The following is a 19602-nucleotide window of genomic DNA, read 5'->3' as shown; positions in this document are numbered from 1 at the left end:
AACAGGGAGAGCAGCTCCATCCAGCAGGAAAGGGGCCTGACAAGGGTGCACAGGAAGTCTCTGCTGTTGGGCAGATAATGGTGAATTTCAGTCAGTCTTGCCCAAGAAGAGCTGTGTTTTTCCAGGGATGTGCAGTCTCCACCCGGTAAACCCCCAAGAGGGTTGAGCACTCTGTGTTAGCTCATAGCTCGGAGCAGCGGCATGCTGCTGCTACGTACCTGCTGGTTGTATGGAGAAGACGACTCGCATAATGTTGTAAGAGGGACTGGCAGATGTTACCTGAACCTTTAAGATCCTTTGCTGCTTGGTCCTCCTCTAACTCCTTGAGAGTGTAAGTAAGTCCCTTCCATGCTCTGCCTTGCACAGCATTGCTGGGAAAGTCCCAAATCCTCTCCCATCACCTGTGTAAGAGCCCCAGCATGACCACTTCCCAGTGGTCATCAAGCGGGTAGGCCAGTGGGGCAGGAGGTCATAGCCTGAGAGGTTGCTGGTTTTTAAGCTTTTGGTCTCCAGTCCCCTGCCTGGCTCTGCAAGACAGTAAAGACAGAAGCTGGAGTCCGGGCAGTAGGAACTGTAAATTTGGTTTGGCAACCTGAGGAGTAGTTCATTTCTTTCTCCTCAGCTTATGAATGGCCTCTTCTGTGAAGGTCGCAAATCTGAGCCTGGCTGCTGTTTGATGAGATTCTTCTATTCCAAGGAGAAAATGATCCTATTTCCTTTGCTTTCACCATATTCCCACATCCTTGTGCCGAGCGTGTCGAGAGGTGGAGTTCCACTGGCAGGGACAGGGAAGATGCAATGTTAGATGTTTTGCTTTTGTGATTCTCTCAGGATTTATGAACCATTACAGAATGACTCATGTGGCCGCATATTTTCCATGCCTCAGCCAGGATCCTTTCCATGCTCTGTATGCAAAAAATTAGACATAATCAGGTTCAGATAGTGTGCAAATCGCAGCTCTGCTTCCTATGGCCAGGTCTCTGGAGTGGAGCAGAGAGAGGTTACTCATTGCTGTATCCTTCATTTTTCAGATGCTGTGTGATCTTTAGTGACTGCTTTAGATGCAGAACAGCTTGCTTGAAAATTCTAATGCCAGAGGTTTGTCACGGCTTGTTAACATCTCTTTAAGTCGTGTGATCCCTGCCCTGTGGGGTAACAATTTGGTATTAAAGTAATTCATTGTGCAATAGATCATCTCCTGGGAGAAGGCTCTCTTTTATTCCATGGCTCTGAACCCAAAAGATGTAATGCTGGAAAACAGGCCAGGGATTTTAAAGCTCAGAGGGAGGGTACAAACACCACCTGGCCTGCCCCATACATCTTTAAGGCTTGGAGGAGCAAACTTTGGTAGGCAAATAGTGGGGCTTGCTATTTCTGCTCTGTTCCAGCAGCTCCAGAGAGTTCTTCAGCTGCAAGTCAGCAGGTGTGAAGACCGAAATGTTAGTGCAGCTAATACCTCCCCCAGGCTGAGCTCGCATTTGCAACGCAGACACAAGCGGCAGCTGACCATGGAGGCAGCAGCTCTGCTTTAGCGCCAGGAGCATGAAGCATTTCCACCAGTGTCAGCACAACCTCACATTTTCCATGAATGCAATGCTGGCCCTGCCTTTCCTAGCCGCTGGGTGTGCAAGCATCTGAGCCTTCTCAGAACCACAAGGAACAGAAAACTTGCACTGGCTCTTCAAATAGAAATGATGGTCCTTTGAACCAGGATCCCCCCACCCCAGATTTGTCTTTGCAGGCTGTGGCACGTACAAGACAACTTCGTGCCTTGGGCACTCTTCCTGACTTTGCCGTCACACCAGCTCACCTTCTTCTCGCTTCGTCAGGTCTCTTACCATCACCCTGACTCCACAGCTCCAGGGAATCTCCCTGCCTCTCTTCTCTTCTGCTTGTTCCACAGTTCTCCACTGGGATCCCACCCAATCTTTTCCCTTGGTTACGCCACACCTTTTGTGCTCACATTCTCCTCACTGCTTGCAAGCCTTGTGCTGGTGTAATACTTTTGGGGAGACAGGGTTTTTTTTCAGAACTACTCTTCTGCTTGCTTGCAGTTTTCACTTCAGAGTGTAGGAAATCCACGTGAAGCCATTTTTCAGCAATATTTTATTAGCATCACTACAACTCACTAGATGTTCTGGAATAGCTTCTTTTGGTCCTTTCTCAGCAAGATAATGACACTGGGGTAGGGGCTACCTTGCCTGATACGGACAACATCATCCCTTTTCAGCACTGGGTCTCAGATGATTCTTCTTGGATTCATCCTTTAGCACAGGTATGGTGTAGAATTGCTAGACTTTTAGTCTTTAATTTTGATGAGTGGAAGATAAAGTGTACCTCTGGTTTCATTAAGGTTGAGTTACTTAGTTCTAATCCAGAGGAATGGCTAAAGCATGAAGAAAAACTCAACTCATGTTTACACACATACTTCTAGACTACTTCTCACTGGTTCACAGCCCCGTCTTTCTCTCTGTGCATCACTGTGATACGGAAACATGTTAAAAAAAAAAAAAAGCCATGAAATATTAAATACTGAATTCAGGTACTCCCTTTAGCACTTCTTAATTTAATTTAGAAAACCATTAATTCTTATTCCATCCTGCAAACCTGAAAGGTATTTTTAAGCTGTCTGTCTTTGTCGTTGCCAAAGCTGTCACTTGCTGAGATCTCCAACTGCTCTTGGGTGATGTCAGATCTGGCCGTCCCTCCCCTTGAGCGCAGGGAACGTCCTCTTTGTGAGAAGTCCAAGATCTCTGCGAGAAGACTTGTGTAAAGTGGCCTGCGTCCTCCGAGACACCACTACCATCATTTTAATCAAATTATTCCATGCAATTTATGCATCAGAGGTTTGTTATTAGGAGAACAACAGTTTGTTTCCCTGTGAGCAAGCAATACGCTGCACAGAAAGCAGAGTTGCCTTTTGTTATGGCAACGGAAGTGTTGAGAATGATGTAAAGGAAACTCCTATCAGATCTGGGTCACATCACTACAGCTTAATTTGCAAAATCTACACATTCATTTGTTGTGCAGAGCTCACAGGGAACACAGTTAAACATGTTATTACCCAGGAATTTGGGGAGGTTGAGGGAAAGGCGGGTGGAGGGTTATTTTCATGGTTGCAGTTGTATTGTCTTAACCTGTAGCAGATGTGCTTATAGATTTCGGAACTGGAATCAGTCACTTTTCTTGAATGTCTGTTGTATTTAGCGTGCGAGTACTTGGGGGCCAGGCCTGGACCATATTTTTGCGCCACACCTCTCATGGCAAAGGTGCTGCTAGAAATAAACCAATCTGCAAAAAGATATGCTTTGCTGGCACTACACAATGTTTTCTTTTGAAACCTATCTCTGCGTGGAGCAACTATGCCACCCCATGGACTCCTGTGCTCTTGTCCAGTCGTGGGCCTTTGCTCCAAGAGAGGCCTTGGCAGCACACACGCAAGTACAGAGCCACAGGCACTATCTTCCTGCACGGGATCTCCTACTGCACGCTACTTGCAGGAAACTTGTTTCCCTTTTATGCTAGCTAGTGCACTAGCTTACACACGCGTTCTGTGCACTCTTCTCGGTGTGGGTAAGGTTAAAGATTTGCTGCCTGCTGGCCCACTGGAAGTGAGTTGGCACACATCTAAATCATTACATCCTGCAGCCTGCCTTGCAACTGCTTGAAGGGAAGTTCATCTAACTTTTCAATTGCATTTTTCTACCATTTAAAATTCAGTTTCAGGTGCAAGACAATAAATTCTGAGGATTGTCAGAAAGTTTAATTGAAAACAAATTTAAAACAGTGAGAGCTGCAGACTTTTAAAATCAATATTTTATTTTACTTGAATGTGCAAATAAATATAAAAAAAACTACATTCAAAGAGCTGGCAAAGCAATTACAAGCCCAAAAGCAAAGATCCTTCAAAAAAATGGAAGAACAAACTCTTGAATCAAGGTCGCGCTAGCAGATACACAGCGGTCGAGCTTAAACTCTCAGACATTAGCAAGCCACTCTTAAACCTGCACTGCCTGCTTATTCCATTCACATCATTTGCTACTATCATTTTTGAGACAATAGCACTGTAAAGGGCAAAAGTCTTACTTAATCTGTTCAGATTATAAATTAAGGTTTACAAAATAAGGATGCTTAAAAATACCTGAAGTACACTTAAAAATGGGGAGATGGAACAGGACGGTGCATGGGTGCGTTACCCTCCTACACCCTGGTACACTTGGAATCAAATGCATTTTAAGCCACAAGTTGCAACCTATTTTCTAGTAAACATTTTTCTGTATCATAAAACCATAAAATTTGGCACAGTTGTCATCTCCACTGGAAGACAGCAGAGAGGTGAACGGGACTGAGGTGTATTTTGTTGAGCTGTCTGGAAGCAAAAGGGAGATACTGTGCTTTGCACCGGGCTTGTCCCCCCGCTCCTCCACCCAACCTTCACATAGCTACGTGGTCAGTGTCTTTTATCAATTACTGCAACAAGAGCAGGGGAAGAACCTTCAGATCATTTCAGTAACCAAAATTTAACAGAGACCCAGACAACGAGAACATGAGTTCTTGATGAAAAGTCCTCTGCTGGCAGTGGTTGTGCAAGTGGCCACGAATGCCAGAGACTGGCCTCCCTCCCTCCCTCCTACAGATTATTTTGCAAAAAAGACAAAGAGTCAGTACAGTTTTCTATTAAATGTACCCCAAAGGCCAATTTTTCTACTGTCAAGTGAGACAATTGCAAAACCAAATGTCGTACAGTGGAAATAACCCAGGACAAATCCTACAGGCTGCTACTTAGGTCTGGCAGAAATTATAACCTAAAAATCAAAGCCACAGAAAATATTGGGGGGGGTGGGGGGGGTGTATTCCCCCAAAAGCCAGGAAAAAGTTGGAAGCAGAGCTGAAAGGAGGCTGGACCTGCCTCAAGACATTACGTTTGTAATACACTCCACGGACAGTGTGCTTGCCCTTGGCCCCTGAAAAACAAGAGCGAAGTCACAGTGGGGTTGCAGGACAGACACAACTAAATTTTCTTGATTTTTCAATAGATTAAGTCAGACAATTGATGTAGTGTTCTGCATGGTTCGGGGTAGTTTTTTTGTTAGGTTTCATTGCAAAAAAGCTTCGACAGAAGTACAGACGGTTCAGTGGAAAAGCTTGTCTACGATGGTTGTGGCTGGATCTAACACTGCCCATTACAGATTGCCATGTGTCACTGCAAATACAGCATCTGTGCTGACCCAGCAAAACCAGCAAAGTATCTGGGACAAACCTCAGATCCAGTGCAAACACTGTGCTGCAAGAGCTCCATCTACTGATGTTATTTAAGTGGTACAACCCAGCAGAACCACGGAGTCCGGGCATGCACAAGGAAAGCGAAGCATCTGAGAACGCAGTCTCCAGAAGTTGCCAATCAACATGCAAAATACCAAAAAAAAAAAAAAAAAAAACCAAAAAAACCCCAAACAACCAAAAAAACCAGGCCAGACCTCGCAATGGATATTCCTCCCCACGCACATGCTCCAAGCAGCTCCAGATCTGAGAAGGCAGAGTCTGCAGCAGGTCGTAAGTTCACAAAGCAACAACATGGGATCCGGTGCGCATCTGCAGAGGGGTAGCTGATGGGCCTAGGCTGTCTTGCGCCGCAAAACGCTCTCTTGCCTAGCACTGCAGCTCAGAGAGTTTCTTCCCCTTAGTTCATGCTCCAAAATACTTAGTTGATGAGCGAGAGTTAGAGCGTTTAGTACGCCGTTCACCCTTCTCTCAGTTTTGGCATTTTTCTCACCAGAGCACCAGTAACAAATACTGCATTCGTTGCCTTGTTAGTACACATAGATAATGAAGCAGCCCATAGCGGGGCTAGCAATTTGTACCAGGTGCTCTCAGCCCCACTGGCACTCAGAAGTTACATTGAAGAGTTCTGCAGGCTCTGAGACGGCATAAATTCAGGAAGAGAGGGAACATTAAACCCTTCGAAGTGGAAGCAGCTGCCAGCATCTGCTCAAACACCAGCCCAGCTCCATCTCTCCAACAAAGCCACTACTGGTAGTTTGCCAAGAGCCTGACCCCCTCACTCAGCCTTCCAGTATTGGCTGGTCAGCAGTGGCCTAAAGCTAGGAAACTACTACAAAGTGTGTGGCAATGCCAAGAGCCCTCTTCCCATAAAGCTTTTAAAAGTCTCTTCATGATGGCTGGAGGATTACACTGCAAGGAGACAAGTCTATGCCATATGGAAAATACATCATAATCCAAAGTAAAATGCTGTTTGGATAAATATCATTAATACATACATTGCATTCCCACCACTATTCTCAGAGTAAATGTGTTTCACCAGCAACGCTCCTACTTGTCTTGGTCCCAGGAACAAGTCTCTGCTCACGGTGAAGCTGGACGGCGGCTGTACTGAACTCTGTATCTGTTCACTGGGACCCCATGGACATTGACCGTCTCACAAGTTGTTTTACAGGGCACCATCTCCTCGTCTTCGTCTCCCATTAGCCAGTCTTGAACTACATCAACTGCCTCCATGGTCACGTTCTCTTCTAGCCACCTATTGTGCCACTCTTCAAACTGCTGGTGATGCTTTAGCAGCACCACTGGCTGTACCTGAAAGCAGGACAGTAAAGATCACTGAGAGGTTTCTGGGGGAGAAGCCAAAACCTTCGCCTCTTTGTGTGTCTGAAGATGTGCACACTTTACAACACAAACAGTACAACAGGAAACCGCATACCTGCATTTAAAGATCTCTATTTCTTAATGTTTGCCACTCCCCCTTAAAATTTGCATGGTAAAGTAAAGGCTGCTAAACTAAACCAAAGTACAGAGCATTTACCAGCTCTCCTCCATGTTTCATCCAACACAGAGTAGTAACTTCTGGGTGTAGTTTGCAGGAATTCAGCCACAAGACTTCTTATCGGTACCTGTCTTTTGGCTCACATCCTCAACCTCTGCTACTGCCTGAGCTGCAGAGAGAGTAATAGGAGATGCACCTGCTTGGCTCGGCAGAGAGCTCCCCGCCTGTACATGTAATCCTCCGAGTTCATGATGAACATCATTTTGTGGGTGTTGAGCTTGAACCGGCAGTCCACGTTGCAGGCACTTTCCACCCCAATCAGCCTCTTCCAGGAGCTCTTCACTTCGCTACGCAGAGCTCTCACTTGCTTACATTGCCACTTGCGAAACTTTTTTAGGTTTCTAGAACAAAACAAGGATTACGAAGCATGTGTCACATTTGGTTAACCACTCTCTTAAGCTAGCAGAGCTGACAGCACAAGTATGAAATTTCTATTTCCACATTTAGTTTTCAGACTTTCTCCTGGATCTTCCTCCATACACTCTGACAAATATTTAGTGAAATGGCAACAAATTAGACCTCAAATTCCTCCCAGAAGGGACTGCTTAGACAGTCCCACTCCTTTCTAAACACAGTTTCATGAACAAACCTCAATGCAGCAGTCATAAATTTTTTCTTCAGTGTTCTTATGCAGTGCACTGGACTACAGCAGCCCCTTTGGACCTCAAAGATGAGTGCATTTCCCTAGAGTTGCTTGTATGGCACATCACCTAAAATCACTGCCACATATGCAGAGAGGAAGCAGTAGCAGCTGCTGCAGGTGTGCCTCAGGAGAGGGAGCGCGCTCACCTTTGCAGAAAGACCGGTTTCAATAAGAAGCCATCATTCTGGTTGTTTGGAGCTCCTTCTACCCCAACGTACTGCTCCATGTAGTTAGCCAGGTGCTACGCAAGGGAGACCAATTTCAAGTCAGATTTCACTCTCAAGACAAACACCACTGCAAAGAACTAGTTTCTTTCCAAGCTGCTTTTTATGAATGTGCTGGTATCTCACTCAACCCCAAGCTGATTTATGTTGAAACTCTTTTGCTAACATACCCATTTCTGTCAATGACCACAGCCCCACATGTAATCTTCCTGCCTCCCAGGTAAACTTCTCCCAGCAAAGTCTCACAGTTTGGACCAAGAAAGCAGGAAAGCATTCTTACACATCTGTTTTGTCTGGGGTACAGCAGACTCCATGGTCACTGTGATATTACCTGGACCTCCACAGGATCTTCTGTCTGGGTTTCTTCTGTATCCAGAAGCTCAATGGTCATGATCACCTGTCCCTTCCGCTGAAGAAACATTACCTGTAGTAAAGTAACATTACCTGTAGCACAAGATACTGGCCATGTTGGTTCACAATAAAATGCTGTATATTCACAAGTCATTTGGACAAAAAATATGAGCTATGAGAGAAGTAAGAAGTAAGCAACAGGGCTTTTCAGTGAGCCAGTATGCCACTTTACTGCCTATGCTCTGTTTTTGGTACCTTCTCTCCATACTGCACTCTCACCATTGTGGCCTTGGAGCTTCCAAACCCATTTCTCCCAGGTAGTTAGTTTAGGAAGTTCCCTGGCAGCAAGTTCTTACCTTGAAACAGTTCTCATCCGCCATGCAGCGTTCAGCCTTCCACTGATAGCTGGTCTCCTTTGCTGCCCGGACACACCTAGAGGATAAGTTACCTCCAGCAGCACCTCGCTTCCTTTCGTTCAAGTAGAGCTCAACAACCTTCAAGCAGATGTCATCGCTCACTAGATGGTGAAGCTTCCATTAAAAAAGGGGGAATTCAGTCAGCAAGTCTGGGCCAAGAGTTAACTCTAGTGTGTTATGAAAGAAGCACAAAACTCAGCACAGCATCACGCCTCAGATGAAGCAGCAAAGTTTTAACTCGAGACTTCACACATTTCACTCTCTTTTTCATTACTTTGCAATAAAAGGAACCGAGAGAGTGAGGGGCTGATGTGCCTTAACTGTAACTAAACTACAATCAGAGGACAGATTTGAGTAAAAAGAACTGGACTTTTTTTTTTTTTTGCCTTAGATGTATTTTGGGAATGGCAGAATTTTGAAAAGACTCAAAAAATGTTGGAAAAGGCCAGGAAAAGTAAATCCCCTAAGGTGGTCCCTGTACTGAAGCTGAACTATCTCAATGAACTTCTGTTAGAGTGTTTCCTCTACATATATAACTTTTCTATGAATTTGCTTTAAGTTTAGTGAGTCCCTGCATTACAGGGTACTGTGAGAGACCTATCTGTGTGTAGAAGGGAGATGTGCGGCCCCCCCAAACACACAACACAGCCATCAAATTAGTTACCTGGCGGACAATATTCTGCACCAGCTTGTCCATAGTAAAGCCAATATAGGCATGGATAGTGAACATCTCCCTCAGAGTGTCCTCGTACTGTGTTGGGTCAATATTCCCATCCAGCAGACTCCTCACCATATCCAGGAACGCAGGGTAGTACTCCTCCAGTTCCACCTCACCTGGGTAGGGGAAAAGTGCAGCCACTTAATGCACGTAAGAGGCAGAGTGAATTCAAGAGATACAAGGATCAGCACTGCTCAAGAACCACGACATTCAGTATCGAGAACATGCTTACAGACAGACAGTTCTCTGTAAGGAGTGCTGACAGACTGTAACAGTTTTATCTCATGCACTTCCGTGACTGCCTTCTGTAGTTAACTATTTCATTGTGGAGCCATTCACATTTTAAATCAAAGTAACAGATTAACACGAGACACTTGAGAACATCTGACAACGGTGGGCTTGCGCGAAGTCTCTATGAACTACGTGTGAGAGCCCTCGGAAGATAAATTACAAACTAGCTATCCTGTTAAATTTGCTGCATCCACAAATCACAAATCTAGTGGAGGTTTGCACCTCTACATTCCTTACAGACTTGCCTGCTGGTCTCAGTTACTCAGATATATACAATCAAGCACTAGCAACCAGAGCATTAAGAATGGACTATGTCCCAGATTATTCTTACTTGGTTGCTTCAGTCTTAGTTCCATGGCTGGATCATTGGTTTTTTCTTTTCTTCCCTCACAAAGGAGTTTCTCTCTCTCTTTTTCAGTCCGATATTCTAGAAGCTGCTTCTGAGCTTGACGATAAATCTTTAGGAGCCTCGAGCACAGAGTCTGGTGAAGGCGGAGGAAGAAATACCAATTATTATTGACAAAGAATAGACTGTAAACATCATCCAGAGTGTTGTGAGGCTCAGCAGCTGTAACATCACAGAAGGTTGCTTTTGCCTCCAAAGGACTGCTTGGAGGCCCAGGCACATGTTTTTTCCGCAGCTCAGGAGTATCCAGGTTCTGCCCCTGATGGTTTTCTCTGTCCTCATCTGTTGATTCTTCAGAAATATTGTGCTCAGGAGGCTGAGAGAAAAACAGCTCAGGTATGAAGTGATGCACTATCTGCCGGATGGTTGCTTGATCCTCCTTTTGGATAGTAGGCTGCCTTTTTACATAATAGCTGATAAGAGACGCTGCATCTTCCAAAATCTGCTTATCTTCATAGATAAAGATAAGATGAGGCTCGTTTGTGGATGAACTTCTCCCCTCTGAATGCTGCTCCTGATGCTGTAATCAAGAGACAAATAGATAAAGATCCTTCCAATCCATGCTCAAGAGCCATTCCTGCCAGAAGAAATAAGCCAGTATTAACGCTATGCTTGGGACAGTCATTTTTGACTGAGAACTCTTCAGAGCACTACCCCTTCAACAAGGTCCCAGGTGCTATGTAAACATCTAGATAATACCGTAAGCGAAGGACATACAGGATGGGTTATTTACTAGCATACGCACCTCATCATAGACACTCTCAATTTCATTCAGCAAGCTCTTGGAGCGCAAAGCTTTGGTGTCATTTTGTTTGAAGTTGACGGCCTGGTGGTCAAGGGACTTCAAGTAGGCTTTCTCATACTGCTCCCGCCAAATTTTGTTGAAGCCCTGCTGGGCCTCCCGCCATTCCTCCTCTTTTGCTTTCAATCTGCACAAATGTATAATCTACTTCAATTCAAAAAGACAACCACAGAAATACACATAAAGCATTTTCAATGTAGCCAACTGCGATGCACCAAAAACTTTTCAGTATTCCTGGAAGCAATAAATAAATAAAAAAAAGCACCACCACTGAAGATGAGTTATCCTTTGAAATAACATCGACAGAAAACAGTTGTTTACAAATGCTTTAAAAATTCTGTATCGGTTTCTTAAAGAACCCAGGTGAATGCAGGGGAATGGGAATTACCTCTTAAGAACAACAGGAACTGCAGTAACTGGGTTTTTCTTAAGACTTTCAATGATCTCTGGTGCTTTATCACCATAGATGCGATAGATGGCCCTGCGCTGGATCACTTCTGATGTTCCTCCCAAGCAATCATCCAGTCGAAATTTCTCCTGATCCTCTTGAGTCAGTCGTGACAGTTTTTTCTGCACACTCTCCAGCACACGTATTGTGGCTAAATTGGTCTCCAAGACAACATCCAACTGTTAAGAGTTCACAGAAGACACAGCGTAAGAACAGACGTAGCAGGAAAATGGAGACCAGCAGCACCAGGTTTGTGGCATGCGTTCCAGCCCCACTGGGTGGAGCTAAGAAGCATCAGCAAGGTTTCTTCAGGAAAAGATAACTCCGTTCTTAGTTCTCCCAAAGGTAACATGCTTTTTAGAACTGGACTCATGCCTAGAAAGAATTATTAGACTCCAAGCAAGTGGAAAACACCAAACTCGAGCTCAAACCAACAAACACTAATAGAACTTTCAGTAATTGGCCACCAATTAATTCATTCAAAATCCTCATAGCTAGAAGTTTTGCTTTCTGAGGAGGCAGACAGGCAGAAAGGAAGCTCAGTAGCAGAGGTACCTCAAACCGCTCATCTTCACAGCGGTGCAACTGCTCTTCATAAGGAGTCTTCTTGGAACTGACAAAAGTGGAGTCTTCAGACCAGGATGGAAATGAAACCCAGGTATCATTTAACACCTGCAACAGTGCAAAGACACGACATGGAACAAAGCCGTATGAGCCCAGAGCTGTTCTCGTGGGGTCCGATACTTCTCCGTTTTATTTTTTGCACAGTTATTCCCCAAATTTCTATTGGAAGTTTCAGACCTAGTTCACAAGTCACTGTCATGACTCAGAAGATTAGAGGTCTGTATGGAGCTGTGCCAGGGCCCTGCTCAGAAAGCTCGAAAGCACCTTCACTATCATCTCACAAACCACAGAGATCGCTCTGCAGTAATCAGCAACTGTAAATAAAGGAGACAAGAGTTGCCAATAACAGCAAGAGGTGGAAGCACCTATGCTGCGGATGTCTGTTCTCAGTGAGAACAGTGCCTAAGACACTGCTCACAGTGCTCTTTCAGGAGAAAATCTGTTTCTAAAGGCTATATTGGTCCACTGCTAGAAAATTAATTTCAGGCTATTTAATATTCTTTTCTGTCTATAGGAATAAATTTGTATATGCACACAGACTCCAAAGACATTAAAGTAAAAGATGCGATTTGAGATGGGTTTAGATAAAATTAGTAAAATGTATGTGGATACTCTTATTTCAATAAATTGGATGAATAACTGACGTGAGATTAAAGCTGGCTAGTCAGCATTAAAGAGGGGAATCCACATGCAGAAGCTGCAGCACTAACTACAACTAACTACCCCACTTCAAGTTATCTAAGCACAATGTGTGTTCAGGGATTGAACAGGTTGATCCCGAAGTACCTCCTTGCAAATGGCTGTTCTTCCACTGCACTTTGGCTGCTGATAAGTTTTTGGGAGAGCCCGGTAACTTGATCCTATGCGTTTGCAGGAAGCATAATCAATTTCCCGACTCATTCCATCCCCAGATCGGTCGCTCAGTGGAGAAGCAAATGAAAGCTCTTTCACACCAAGAAAGGACTTGAACTGTGCAAAGAGTTCTGGGAATTTCCTTCAAAAACACAAGTAAGTGTATTTTGTTATTTCACTCTGATGGTTTTAGGGTGGCTAATGTGTGTCATAAAAGTGAGGGAGAAAATCTAAACAAACTTAGCATTGCAGTGAGAAATCTTTCACTAACGTTTTACCTCTGTTATCATTCTCTCTGAATTACTTTAGGGGTTTTTTGCCTTAAGGCAGGAAAAGAATTTCCCTTGACAACTTCACGAATACTCCCCTTAACTGACTGATCCTTGCCATGTGACCCTCCCTCTTCTGTTGGAAGCCAAACAGCAGGAGAGGCTCACATCAGAGCTAGAACTACTTATCCTTTTCACAGCTCTGTTCCGAGATTTCATGTTTATACCCGTGTTATATTTTGAGATATTAGAACAGGGAGTGCGAACAGAGATCATCCTCCAGAATTCATGAGATTCTCTGCCCCCAATGACTTAGTATAACATCAGGCAGTCTGCTGCTTGTGAGGCTTTCAACTGGATGCAGAGACAGAGGAAAATATCCCCCCCAAAATGCTCTTTAAGAGCTGTGTAGATATGTTAAAAGATTCAGATTTTATTACTCCTCTTTTTGGATTAGCCTTCAATTTCTTGCATGCTACCTAGGAGATATTTCTGAAGTTAAATCCAAAACTTCAGTAACAAAGTTCACAACGTCCACCAAAAAGTAACAGAGTAAGACCTAAAAAGTACAACACAGCAGAGAAGGTAGTCAGTAACTTACCCCAAAAACGGTGTAACTAGCTGGAGCAACTCAGAGCCAGAGACCAACTCCTGGTTGAAGAGAGCAATGCAACGGAGAAAATTTTCATAGACTTCCTGACTCTTTAGCACCCTACGCACCTAAAGCACAGTTGGAGAGAAATGATCACATCGCTTGAACACCACTTTTATTTAGTTCATATCCTAAGTAGTCTGAACCACGGGTACGGTGACAAACCTCTGTCTACACTGCAACATAAAAAGAGAATATGCACAAAAATGCCCAGTTTCAAACAATAATCTAGGAACTACAGATGGTACCATGAGGAAACATCAGTGAAAAATAGAGAAAAACAAGTCTGTAAGAGACAAGCATTCAGGACAAGGTTAATTATCAGTTTCTATTTGCCTTCCAAACGCACCTATTTTCTCTTTTCTTGGTCTTTCTCTGCCACTTGAAAAGTCAGACAACTGCTAAGTGCTGACACATAGATTCTATAGAAAACCAACCAATTAATAACCACATAAATGGTTGAAAATAAGTCCGCAGAATGTGAGAACAGGCCGAATACTGACCTTGTCAAAGAAGGAAAACTCTTGCAGTGTTCCGTATTTTCCCACTGTCGCTACTGACAGATCTTTGGTACCTCGCAGTTTCATTTTCTTCTGTTAAAAGAACAAAGAGTTATCCTTAAAACGTTGTGACTCAAATGCTATCAAATTCCACCTTGCTGATGTATAACAGCTCTCTGCAAAGGCTGAAACTCGCTATTTCCCAAACAGTGATCCAGCATTGCTGTGTCAAGTCTTCCACAGCAATCTTATCAAATGACTCCCAGCTAAGAAGAAAAAACAACAACAAAGGATCACTTGAGAAAGAATTCCAAAGAAAGATTTCTTTGTAGAAGCAATAAATTGTCCCTTTCCAGGGCCAATACTTGGTATAGAAGATCTTGATATTTAGTATTCAACATGTTACCACACACATTTAAGCATACTTTAAAAATTCCCTTTTTCTACAGTAATTATTTTAAAAACAACTTTGAAATTTTGTTTCTCGTACCTAACACCTACATACCTCAAAGAAGTTACTCGTTACAACTTTATCTAAGCAATTATCTAAACACAATGAGTAGTACCACGTTATTCTAAGTTTTTACTTGCTAAAAGATACCTTTGCTGGGCCAGAAACAGGACGCAACAGTAGTGGTCTGGATCGCTTTTTGCTGTGTTCCAGATTCTTCTCATGCTCGGTTTTTTGGACGCTGTTCACTTCACATGGTCCATTTCCTGTGAACTGAAGTAAATAAATAATGATTTCAATGTTCTCTTCTCAGTCGGCGGAAATAAAGAACCTTATAAATCTGAACAGAACAGAGAACGTATAAAGTCACTTGTTCTGCAAAATTCCAAACAATGAAGAGTTCATCTACTGGCTGTATGTTTTCCCATAACGTTTTGCATTCCTAAGGCTTCTTTCTGTATTCTACATACAAACAGAGAGTATTCAATGTTCTGCCTTGTTCTAAACCCACACATACCAAAGACCTTTTAGCCTCCGGGAGGAACTGTCCAAACTCAGAAAGCAGATCCTCCTGTCCCCTGAACAGATTTGCCACTTCAGTAAACACTTCTTCCTCTGACATGCCTCGAAAGGGTCGGCCTTTAGTGTTCAGCTGTTCTTTCTGAAAAGATAAGCACAGATGATAGAGTCAAAAACATACCTCACTAGGCAAGAAAACTCATCAACTCAGCCAAAACCCTTATGCTACACAAACTTAAAATAACTATCAGATAGCCTGAGGTTCTTACAGTGCATCCTTTCACACAGAGTATCACTAAATCAACCGAAGGTTAGTAAAGACAGACCTAGACACAACGCCTTTACACCTCAGACCCTGGAAAGTTCTACAATTTTCACATTTCTGTTATTTCATGTGAATATCTATGAGGCAATTGTTGGACAAAGGCTAGTGCTTGGGAACTGCATAAGCCTCTTCAATAGGCAGACATTTCATTTGACTACTACTCCTCAAGCAGCTACAGTGCAAACCCACAATCGCTTACATGGAAGACTTTTTACCTGGTAAGTATGAAGAATTTCTAAAAAGGATCTGTAAATTTCTGGATGGTCAAGAAAACGTGTTTTGATCTTATTCACGTAACTGATAGCATTATTGAACTCTACAGAATCGGACTCCAATGGAATTTGGGATTTATCTTCTTTGTATGGAAGCTGTTGCCTGAACTCCTCGGAACAGTCACTGTGATTGTGCGAATTCTCCTGGGAGTAATGCAACAACAGCCCGCTGCCAGGGAGAGCGCTGGGAACAGGCTCTGAGGGCACCTAGTGGCATAAGACACATAAGACAGTGACTCCTACAGAAACATAGGTGCAAGTTCAACAACAATCTAGCGTCAGGATTTTCAAGCTGTTTAGCTAAAAAAGATTACCACACGAAGAAGAAGGAAAAAGGATTTACTTAGCCAATAAATTTCCCTACCTAGTTTAACACCATCAGTTGAAAAAATCCTGTAAGTTGTATCTGACTCATTACCGCTTTTGACTGTCACTGCATTATCCACTACACTTGAGAGGGTGTACCAAACAACACGCACGCAGTTTCTGTTACCACTGTTTTATTTCAGAAGAACTGTCAGTTTTAAGAAACGTATTAAAACGTAAGGCTCTTAAAGATGCTAAATTTCTAAGCAACAAAGAGATCTAAGGGAACTGAGATCTAAAAGATATTTACTGCTGCTAATTAGAGTTAAACCACAAGTTTATCAGTAGAATTCAGGTAATAGCTCTGTTTCAGCCTCCACAACCACACAACAACAACAAAAAAGAAGCGGAGGCCAATATTTCTCCATCTGTATTACAGCAGACGTCTTTCATTGCAGGATGTTAGCAATTGCATGGCAATACCTGACATGTATTTTTTGCCTATTGCCTAAACACATTTCCCAGTTTCTCAGTGGAAGACTGGAAATGCAATTCTTCCAGGATCTCTTTTTGAAATTTGTCACTACACACACCACGTATTGAGAATCTATATAAATATGTCAAGCCGACTACGATTTCAGTTTTCAAATCTGACTGAAGTATTTGGCGTGAAGTGGCACTTCATGCAGGAATATCATTCTTGTGTAAGCTAAACTCGCAACTGGTTTGAGAAGAAATATTTAAATTTATATTATACCCATTATCATAGACTTTGAAAACCATGTAAAAACTTTAGCAACATGCAAGACACATAAATCTACATAGCCCAGACTGTGCAAGAGATGTGTCTAGCGACACATGTGCAGAATTTATTTAGAGAATATGAGCTCTGTAACCTACCTGACTATTCAAAGGTGACTGTATACTTAACTTCCCGTTCTTTGGAATTTCTATCCTATAGCCCAGAGGGAGGAAAGCATTGAATCCTACAATGAGGTCAGGATGCTCGTGGAAAAGCTGTGAAACACGTCGGATTACTCCAGGTGTGTCAATGCTAAAATTGAGAAGAGTTTGTCACTTGTGTCCAAATCAGAAATACAAGTTAAGCCTAGCAAATTACAGAGGTATGTGAAGCATCTGCCTTCCTAAGAGATGCCGTTTTTTTAACAAGCAAGTTTGGGAACCTCAGACCTAGAAATTAGCCCGAGCAGAGGGAATGACCACCACCCACTGCAGCCTCATACTGGGAGTGTTACCCACAGAGAGGAGATATCAGCATGCAGGTTACCCGAAACGGGCAAGGCAGCCATCACCTCGAGGGCTGACAAGTCACAGAGCGGCTCTGCACTCAAGCTTCTTCATTTATTTTCCAGATCTGCATTTCAGAGCGGGAAGTAAAAATAGATTTGCCTTTTCCTGTGGATTTTGTCTCTGGAAAATGATGGGATGGGCAGAGACCCTCCACCTCCAATGTCTAGTGACTGCACTACTGGGGGACAGGCCAGCAGGGTGACCTGTGTGTCTGTGGAGGTGGAAACATGATGTCAAGGCTGGGGGACCCTGCAAAGGCAGAGAGACCCCTGCAAAGGCCGAGGGGCTCCCCAGAACAGCCCTGGGGCGCAGGGCCTGGGCCTTACCTCTGGCTCTTGAACTCTTTCATGATCTCCAGGAAGCCGTTGTAGGTGGCGGGGTCGCTGCCAAAGCGGATCTTCACCTGGTCCAGGTAGGAAAGCGCATCCTCCACCTGCAGGGCGAGAACGTGGGTGAGGCCTAGAAAGGGGTAACAGGCCCTGGGGCACCCCACGGTCCTAGAATGGGGACAGGGGCACCCCACGGCACTGAGGGAGGTGGGAACAGGCCCAGGAGGGAGCCCCGCAGCACCGGGGAAGGGGGAGCAGTCCGGGGAGGGGCACACGGTACCAGATGAGGAGGCCCTGAGGAAGACAGTCCCCGGTGGGGCACCACCGTACAGGGGAAGGTGGGCCTCACGGTGCTGGAGGGGAATGGCAGGGCACAGAGGGGGCCACGGTACCGGGGAGAAGGGAACAGGTCCCTGGGGAGCATGTCCGCGGTACCGGAGGAGAACAGCCGGGCTGGGGAGGGGGGGCACGGTATAGGGGAGGGGGGAACAGGCCTTGGGGGGTCCTCACGGTACCGGAGGAGGAGGGCGCAGGCCCCAGGGGACCCCACGGTACCGGGGAAGGAGGGCGGGGATGCCCCCCGGCACCGGGGGGAGAAGGCCCCGGGACACCCCACGGTACCGGCGGGGGGGACAGGCGCCGGGGGCGGGTTCGGCTCCGCGGACGGGGCGGGGCAGGTCACGGCGGGGCGGGCATGGCCGTCCCGGGGGATCGAGGGCGGCGGGGAGCGGCCCTTCGCGGGGGGCGGGGAGAGGGGAAGGGGAAAATCACGGCGGTCCCGGCGGGGGCGGCCGGCCGCCAGGGCGGTCGCCGCACTCACATGCACCGGCAGCTTCTCCTGCGCCGCGGCTCGGCCGCCGCCGCCCCAGCGCGGGGCGCTGCCCCCCCGGCCGCCGCCGCCCCCCGCCGCCATGTTGGGAGTCAGGCAGCAGCGCGCCCCCGTCAGCGCGTGCGGAGCGCCTGCGTCAGCGCGCACGGCGCCGCCGGCCCGCCCGCGCGCCACGGCCCGGCCCGGCCCGGAGCGGAACCTTCGCGGCCGCCGTCGGCGCCGCCCGGGAGCGCGCGCTGCTTCCGGCCGTTCAACCGCCATGGCGGGAGCCGCGCCTCAGGCGGCCTCTCGGCGGCTGCGGGAGGGAGAGCGACGCGGTCGCGGTCCCGGTGAGCGGCCTGAAGGAGAGAGGGGATCACCGGGGGTCCGGCGCCGGCGGGGTGAGTGCGCTCCGCCCTGGGGGGCTCGGGGGTGGCGGTCGGCAGCGGGCTGGTGGTGCCGGGGCTGGAGCCGAGCCCCTAAGGGGGCAGCGGCGGCCCAGGTCCCCGGTGCCGCTGTGCCGGGAACCGGTGGCCCTCGCGGGAAGGGGAGAGCTGAGGTGGGGCGCGGGAAGGCCGCAGTGCCGAGGGCCCCGGCGGCTTTTCCTGGGCTCCGGCCGGGCTGCGATCGGTGATTCGCACCGAGCTCTAGTGCCTGGTCTGGTGTACTTGGATAAAACGTGCGTTTAGGGTTGGGTTTTTTTGTTGTTGTTGTTGTTTTTTTCTTATTTACCTTTCTTACGTAGTTATTACTATGGTACGCGACAGCAATAGTATTGTGCCAAGGTATCAATAGACTCTAAATAACGGCAGCGAGGGAGCTTTCAGTTTAATCTTGTAATTCTGAGACACTAAGGCAAAAGGATAGAAAGAGAAACCCGCAAGCTCAATCCCGGGTGTTTATGCTGGTTTATCCTGTTCATCTTTGCTTTTTACACCACTGAACAGATTCCAGAGAGCTTGCTGGTATGAATCAGGCTCCCAGAAGAATTTCTTTAGTTGTACTGTTGCTTGCTTGAGTTTTCCCCATCTTTCTTTCCGGATTTTATTGGACACGTTGCCACGACGTTCTGGAGTGGGTTATGCTGAGGAAGGGTGGTCTTAGGACAGTGAAACTTCTCACGAATTATATAACCAACTTTTGTTATTGTAACAAATCCGTCTGCAGTTGGCACGATTCTGTTAGCAGTTGTGTATACACACTGTACAGCCAGCAAGGCACCTGCAGAAACCAAGCTCAGAATA

The 19602-nt window shown here is 45.8% G+C and overlaps 1 protein-coding gene across 3 annotated transcripts; it reads right to left on the bottom strand.

The window, feature by feature from the left end:
• Positions 1 to 3814: 3814 nt before the first annotated feature.
• SIN3B (SIN3 transcription regulator family member B) lies at positions 3815 to 18704 on the bottom strand. Of its 3 annotated transcripts, none has more exons than XM_075524419.1 (19): positions 18371 to 18704; positions 17548 to 17654; positions 16811 to 16964; positions 15548 to 15811; positions 15006 to 15149; positions 14639 to 14761; positions 14041 to 14130; positions 13487 to 13605; positions 12551 to 12758; positions 11696 to 11812; positions 11081 to 11319; positions 10636 to 10819; positions 9816 to 10410; positions 9140 to 9309; positions 8416 to 8589; positions 8040 to 8132; positions 7631 to 7725; positions 6978 to 7182; positions 3815 to 6594 (listed from the first exon to the last, which is right to left on the bottom strand). In XM_075524419.1, the coding sequence occupies exons 1-19, from the start codon at positions 18638 to 18640 to the stop codon at positions 6364 to 6366; spliced, it is 3582 nt and encodes a 1193-aa protein (XP_075380534.1). In that variant the 5' UTR covers positions 18641 to 18704; the 3' UTR covers positions 3815 to 6363. The 3 variants fall into 3 exon arrangements, with proteins under 3 accessions (XP_075380534.1, XP_075380537.1, XP_075380536.1); XM_075524422.1 differs by lacking the exon at positions 18371 to 18704 and adding an exon at positions 18066 to 18084 and having other exon boundaries at positions 3816 to 6594; XM_075524421.1 differs by lacking the exon at positions 18371 to 18704 and adding an exon at positions 17943 to 18001 and having other exon boundaries at positions 3816 to 6594.
• Positions 18705 to 19602: the final 898 nt, after the last annotated feature.

The sequence above is a fragment of the Mycteria americana genome, chromosome 24 (assembly GCF_035582795.1).
Source record: "Mycteria americana isolate JAX WOST 10 ecotype Jacksonville Zoo and Gardens chromosome 24, USCA_MyAme_1.0, whole genome shotgun sequence".
NCBI classification, from domain to species: Eukaryota; Metazoa; Chordata; class Aves; order Ciconiiformes; family Ciconiidae; genus Mycteria; species Mycteria americana.
Note: the sequence above shows the minus strand (reverse complement) of the source record. Positions and strands in the feature narration are given on the sequence as shown.